General features: G+C 37.2%; 1 protein-coding gene across 1 annotated transcript in view; it reads right to left on the bottom strand.

Moving 5' to 3' along the window:
• Nucleotides 1-3,367: 3,367 nt before the first annotated feature.
• The window catches only part of galnt16 (UDP-N-acetyl-alpha-D-galactosamine:polypeptide N-acetylgalactosaminyltransferase 16), a 32,379-nt gene continuing 27,934 nt past the window's right edge, over nucleotides 3,368-7,812 (bottom strand). The window contains exons 14-15 of the mRNA XM_031847467.1: nucleotides 6,959-7,075; nucleotides 3,368-4,378 (exon numbers count right to left, since the gene is read on the bottom strand). Coding sequence (XP_031703327.1) covers nucleotides 4,235-4,378; nucleotides 6,959-7,075 — 261 coding nt within the window. The 3' untranslated portion in view covers nucleotides 3,368-4,234. The remainder of the gene's footprint in view (nucleotides 4,379-6,958; nucleotides 7,076-7,812) is intronic.

The raw sequence follows: 7,812 nt of genomic DNA, 5'->3' as shown, positions 1-7,812 counted from the left end.
TATATATATATATATATATATATATATATATATATATATGTATATTATATATATGAAATTCATATATATAAAATAAAGCAATTATGGTACAGGTAAATAAAATAACAGAGTAAAAAATGAAATATCAAATTCAAATATCAAATGCACAATACATACAATAAGAATAACAGAGTAAAAATATTAGATATACAAATGCACAATATATACAATGAAATAGAATAATATTAAATTAACTAACTAAACAGTAGTGCAAAGATTTAACCAATATCTGTATATTAACCATATCTATAGATTTATCACGGCAAGAGATCCGCTGCTAGATTAGACAAGTGCTTCAAATGAAATTATTCAGATTATTGTAGTGTGACCTGCTGATAGGTCCAAACCAACAAAAACTCTGTTTGATGCTCCCTTAAACGACTTATCACGGTTCTTCCTATCAGGCTGTCCTATCTTCAAAAGTGGGAGCAATTCCACTGAATTCCTTAAATTAAATTATGGGATCATTTCTATCTTAGCTCCATGCACAGTGGAACATATACAGATGTAATACAATGCAGTCAGTGGTGGAAAGTAGGTTACATTTACTCAAGTATACTGTACTCAGGTACATAGTTGAGGTATTTTTACTTTACTTAGGGTATTTCACCTTTCTTTATACTCGTACTTTACTACATTTTGGAAGCTGATATTGTACTTATTACCGCACTACGTTTAATTGACAATTTACCATCAATAATAATCACTATTGCTTTGCGGATTCAGATTATTAACACAACATTTACAGTATATCAACTAATACATCCTGATATATTATATAGATGGAGATACCCAGCAGTACATAAAGTAGTTAAGATTAGACACTCATTTACCAGCTGCAACATTAGCGACGCTTACACATTAATGCATCACTAATTATAATCCAGTGATATTCTGAAATGAGACATTCATAATAAGTACTTTTGCTTTAGGTACTTTAAGTATATTTTCATGCTAGTACTCTTGTACTTTTAATTGTAACAAGAGCATTTCTACAGTGCAGTATACTTTTATTTAAGTATAAGATCTGAGTATTACTTCCACCATTGAACACATTGAGTTGTGTTTGGCCAGGTTGCCCTATCTTGAAAATGGGACCAATGTCACTGTCTTGTTTTTACTTATTTTAAAGTACATAGATAATGTAATACATGCAATGAGTGTAGACTGATTCTCCAGCAGTGGTGGTGGAAATATTCCCATCTATTAGATCTTAACAGTGCGTTGAATGTCATGTTTATGTTAACATTAAGTGTGTGACTAAATGTACTTGTTAACATTTAGTGTCCAGCACCTGTCTGTCTTCATTATATTCTCTATCTGGCTGATATGCAAACATGAGTCCAGTCGCTGGAGGAACTTTTAAAACCACAGAGTTTGAAGGGCCATTTGGATAAAACCACAGTATCCACTTCCTGTTTTACATGAGTTTGAGTCCACTTATCGTCTCTTACACCATTTGTCAAGTCTTGGAAAAGTTTTTTTAAAGACCAGCCACTCAGTATGTTATATTTAAAAAGTGCTCTGACTCTTCACATTCATTGTCCTTTGTCTTTTCTCAGGTTTCTGCCATGTTTGCCTCCCCCCCCCCCTCCCCCCCTTTTTCCTCCCCTGATGATGAAACCTCGGCCCCTTTCAGAGGCCAGAAGTTTATCAGCATTAACTTGCATTCCTCACATAGCTACGAAGCCTGTTGAGCTGCAGCGTGGCATGCTTTGTGGCCTGGAAGGTTACAAAACCAACGAGGAGAAGCAAACTAACAAAGTTGTCAAGCCTGTAAAGCTGATGAGTGACATGTCAATGTATTTATTTGCAGCTATGAACATCGCTCTCTCAAACACACACACCACAAACATATTGTCTCTATTGTCCTTTTACCGCCACCCTCCTTTTATTCTTAATTATCTTAAATCTAATCTTCTTCATGACTCCTTTTTTAAAACCAAGCCTTCATTCATCAACCTGACATGGTCATAAAATATTGCTGGACAGCCTCTAATATATTTGTGAGGTTATTCTGCCCCCTTGTGGTCACTATATGTACATTCAGCTACACAACTCTGGTGCACCCACTCAGGTGTCCACGTCATATATTCCTCATTTGAAAATCTGTTTTCATCGTTTGGAGGAAGTACTCAGATCTTTCACTTTAGTAAAAGTACCAGTAATACAGTGTAGAAATAGTGTTACATTTAAAATTTTACTTGAGTAGAAGAACAAAAGTTTTTGCAACAAAATGTACTTTAACTTCCAAAAATACTATCTAATAATATTATACAGAATTATACAGAATGACTCATTTCAGAACAACATGTGTTATATAACTGGATTATATTTATTAAGACATTCATGTGTTCATAAATGGTGCTGCTGGTAAAGGTGGATCTAATTGTAACGACTTTATGTCCTGCTGGGTAGCTTAACCTATAATGATATGAATGAATTTATGAGTGGATTATATTTTGTATAAATAACCTGAATCTGCAAAGTAACTAGTAACTAAAGCAGTCAAATAAATGTAGAATGTGGAGTAGAAAGTACAATATTTCCCTCTGAAATGTTGTGAAGTATAAAGTAGCAGAAAATGGAAATACTCAAAGTTTAAGTACCTCTAAATTGTAGTAGAGTAACAGTACAGTTCTTGTGTAAAAGTACTTAGTCACTTTCCACCACTGGAACAGGTCAAATACGTGCCTCAAAGTAGATAAACTTGTGATTATAGACGTCACTCATGTTTGTGGCGTATTGGAAAGAACGCAGCAATAAAACGTCAATATTTCGAGTCAATTGCAAATCAAAATGAAGCTCTTACTCCAAAAGCTTCTTTGTGGGTTACAGGCGATGACCGATTAACATATCCACCACTCTTCTGTGTCAAACTTCCACCTTTATTTCTTCTTATATCTTTCTGGTCTTTGATGACTTCTGGTGCGGCTCAAATTTAACCTGAGCAGAGGTAATCATGCTCTAATCAGACTAATTCTAGTAAGTCTAGTAAAGCCAGCTTGCTTTTAACAGTTAGGATGTAATATTGCACATGTTAGCATGATGATATTCTATGTTAAATTAAAGCACGTTTTAGCCCACATTCAGTCCAGTCTACACTTCCTATGTTGAATAGCACGCTAAAGTAGTCTTAATATGAATCTCAAAGTACTGCTGAGGCAGACATGTTTTTACTTATCCTGCCATGAATTAAATAACCAAATTCATTCAGATTCATCCTCTAGAGGTCATCAATGTTTGTGCCACATTTCACAGAAAATAGATGTTGAAATATTTCTCTCTGGTTATCGACACGACCAGCATTTAAATCACACGGCTAAAATACTCAAAATTGTCTTTATTACATATTTCAAATATTTGTTGAATACATGTCTGAGTGGATGAACTTTTAAATATTTTGCTGTCAATCATATTTGTAGTGAATTAGAATTACAGGACATTCTGACTGTAAACAAGTGTCTTTTCCAACTTATCTTGCAAATAATTAGAGCAATAATTTTTTTGTTACCACATTTTATTTTTCAAACAACATATAGAGTACTTGACACAAAAAAACCAAACCATTACCTGCTTCAAATATTTACATAAAACTTTGTAGAGAGACAGAAAAAGAAAAACATTCTTTGGGTCTGACCATGCAAAACAATAAATAATGTTCCTGACAGTGCTTTGCATGGTGCGCTCTGAAATAATAATAAAAAAAGCTCTCAGACTTACTTGGCTATACATAAAGCTGCCCTGGTCCACACAGGCATCAGAAGGATGCACTCATCTGTGTTGAGGCAAGCCTCACTACTCCAAATATAAGCAAACTGCTGACCAGGATATATACGGAAATGAAAACGTGAGATGTGCAACAGTTTTCAGTGAAAAGCTTAGATTACATAGAAGAACTGCAGCATCCTTGAAGGATGGAGCACTGTACACAAACAGACCTCAGATGTTTTGCTCGACAAGGCCTTTCGAATGTTTTCAGCGACACTCTTGTCACCGGTGAGCAGGAGCTTGACGTCGACATCACAAATGTACAGTCACTACACTCCGTTCATCGCCCCAGCGAGGCGAGCACACAGTGTGCAGATGTGATCCCCATGAGTCCCTCTGCAAGGCCGGGTCCAGAACCTGCTCCCTCTCCCCCACCCCCCCACACCCTGACCCACACCCCGACCCACACCCCGACCGCCGTGGCTCAGGTGATTATTTGTGGCTCCCAGGTCTGGCTGGCCATCTGGGGGTGACACTGCGTGATGACCAGAGGGCCCGTCGGGGTCTGGCTGTCCAGACAGAGGCCACTGACCATGTGCTGCAGAGCGGTTCCTTTAGGCTTCCACTTCTGCACACACGGAGAAAAAAAACAGTTCGTTTTTTAGAAAGTGCAGAAGTCCTCCTCTGGTTTGTGTTATTTCCTGATCATAAATGATGGTTCATGTTAGTAGTGCATAATGGACTGAGTCAGACCCAGATAACAGAGATCACATGAATGATTGACTTGTTGGACACGGAGTGGAAAAATCACAGGAGAGCCAGCTGTAGACAGACTATTTGTTTTCACTGATAAAATGTTCTGTGCGCCTTTTGTTACCGAGTCCAGCAGCGGTGGAAGGAACCATTTAATTTAATACTCCTTTCTACTTTTACTCCACTACATTCCAAAGCTAAATATTGTACTTTTTACTAAATTACATTGAGTTTTTAGCAGTTTTAGTTACTTTACAAATAAAGATGTTTAGATACAACAAATATGAGTTAAAAAAAAGAGTGTTATAGTTTTAGAGATAATAGTTACACCAGTAAAGTGCTACTTACACAATAACATCAGTACACAAATCCAACAATATAATATTTAATAGAATAACACTGGTACATTTTTACTTTCAACTTTTCAATAAAAGCACATGTTTAGGGTAGATTTCACTGAATACCCCTCGGCTCACTCCTTCCTTTGCAAGACTGAGGTAACGTGAGCCGTCGAGTGTAAAACCATAGTAACGGCTTTGTGTTTTTGTTATTTACTTCTCCCTCATTGATGTCAAGGGGTTGGACGTAACATTGAAGACAGTATGGTGCTACATATTTCAACAGCACCACAAACTGCAGCCTCCGAAATGACCATAAAGTTGAATCAACAGCACTCTAAAATGGGTCCAAACATAAACTGAACATTATAACCTTCATGAAAGAAGAATTAACTGCAGGACTGTTGCAATAATTTTAGCAAGGTGTACCTAATAAACTGGCAAATTACTGTATATTGCGGTACAACTGCTTTTACTTTTACTTAAGTGCAGGATGTGAATATGCTAAAGTCCAGAGGAGTCACAGGCTCATATTATCAGCCTAGATGGAAATCAATAGTGTTGTATTTCGCTTTTATTGTTGTACTTTCTCCTAATATCTATCTATGGTCATCATTAAATCACTTCCACCCCTTCACCTTCCTACAATCCATTCACAGGTCACACCGATGAATTCAAACTCCTGTTCTTGCTTTGTTCTATTGTAACATGATTTCCATTCAGTAACATGTCGGCTGGTTTTCTTTGATTTTTCATAACCCTAATATTCTGTTTCAACACAGACTCCCCACGGTCCAGTCACTTTGTGTAGAAATGCCGGAGCGAGTTCGACAAGTAACTTGAGACTGAAGTAAAGTGAGAGAGAGAAAGAGCGCCCCATAAACAGGCTGTCCACAAACCACCGGGCATAAGTGATTTGTTCATCAGCTTGCTGATTAACTAGTCAGAGCTGAACTTCAGGCGACAGCAGAGAACGAGAGTCCCAAGAGCAGATTTCTGGAACCATCTGGAGGCTTTTCAAAGTGTGGAGGTGAATGAGAGGTTAATCCTAAAGTCCCAGAGGATGTGTTTACGTGTGTGTGTCACATACTGTAAACATGTACTGTTGTAAACATGTCCTGATATATGTGCCTTTAAGTGTGTGCATGTTTGTGCAACAAAGACTTGGGGAGGAAATGAAATGTCAGAATGAAAATGTTAAGAGTTTAGTAACAATGATTAGCACATTAAGTGCTTCACATGTTTTGCAACATGAACCAACGGTAAACAGATATAGCTGACAATATACTTTTTGATCAAATTGTAGAATTTTCTGTGTCTTGAAATATGTCTAATTCATGCCAAGTATTTTGTTATATTTATCCTTGTTGGACAAGCGTCTAAGACAGCGTTTGAACCAGCGTTGGGCATAATCTCTCCAGTGAAACCCAAACTTTTTATTGAAAACGCAATGTTTCAATAAAACATCAATAACCTAAGTTTGGTTTAATATCATACAGATTCACATTTCTTTTTAAAGTTATCACCATCACTTGTTGCTTTAAGAGTTAATCACTTCAGTACTCAAAGAGCAGAGTCAAAAACACAAGTATTTAAACACACTCAAACACATGGTTCGACTTATCAACTCCCTCTTTGATGTCATAACTCAAACGTACAGCCAATGCGGGTCCACATGGGACGACGTGTTCGACATTCACAAAGATGAGAACTAGGAAGGGACAGGGTGGGGTCTGAAGTTATGGAGTCACCAGCAGGCGGGCAGCTTTGCATCTGTGCCTGGAGCCGCCTCTCATCTCCACATCTCTCATGTCAGAGCTCAACGCTGCGAGTGGTACATCAAGGACAAATGAACCGCTTGACTCCAACATGAGATAGCCATTTGGAAAAACCGAGACCTTATGTTAAAATGACTGACAGTGTAAGATTAAAGCGGATTCCCGTCTCTTTTGTTAACCCTTAGTTAACACAATAACTCCACAGAACACCTTGTTTCTTTTAAAGAAATGAAATTACACTTTAAGGCTTTCTTTAAATGAGTTGTGGAACTTAAAAAATGTAAAAAAAATCCACTTAAATGTACTGTTTTTTGAAAGGCGAACACTATTTCTTCTTACCTGTCTGGGCTCTTTATTATTGCAGGTCTCCAGCTTGACTTTTGACCCTGCTGTGAAGGCTGAAATGGCCAGGCAGAAGTCCTGCTGTCGGATCAGTGGCTCTATTAGTTCCCATCTCTGAAAAAATACAGAAAAAAAAGATGACTGTGGGTGGCTGTTATCACCTCAATGAAAACACTGAGTCGACATTTTTGGGTTCAAAATTGAGGGAGTTTTGGTTTTATTCATTATTTTATAAAGTACAAGTATTACATTTAACATTAGTGCTTTCACGTTTCTTGCTACATTCACCATGAACCAGATATCTTCACTATGTGTTGCAAGGTTCGTGTTTCCAGCTATAAGCTACGAACTCAAAAGGTTACAGCTGTAACCCTTATTACAGATTTCCACAGCTGTCAATCAGAAACCCCAACTGATTTAAAGAGATGCAGCCTGAAATTGACAAACTTGGTTGTGTTTACTTCCTGGAAAATAAAAAACTGTTCCAAGTTCCTTCCTGAGAAGTTTCCTTCTCAGCAGCATCCTCTGGAATGTCTCTGCATCATCTGCCGGCTTTATTCTGAGCCACAGGTGGGAGGCTTCCTAATAATACCTCTGATATCCAGCTGAGCTCATTATGAGTAATACGATGGTAAAACCTCAACAGTGACTAATGTTGACTTCCGTGAATAAACTTTAATTAAGCTTCGGCATGCAGTTCCTCATGTGATGATTGATAACACGGGTTTATCAGCTCTGCAACCTAGCAACAGAGGATTAAAAAAATATATATATAGCTATATCTCTCTATATATAGAGAGATACTATATATATATATATATATATATATATATATATATATATATATATAT

Source organism: Anarrhichthys ocellatus, unplaced genomic scaffold (genome assembly GCF_004355925.1).
Source record: "Anarrhichthys ocellatus isolate YVR2014 unplaced genomic scaffold, GSC_Weel_1.0 scaffold7, whole genome shotgun sequence".
Lineage (NCBI taxonomy): Eukaryota > Metazoa > Chordata > Actinopteri > Perciformes > Anarhichadidae > Anarrhichthys > Anarrhichthys ocellatus.
This window is presented reverse-complemented; position numbering and strand designations above follow the sequence as displayed.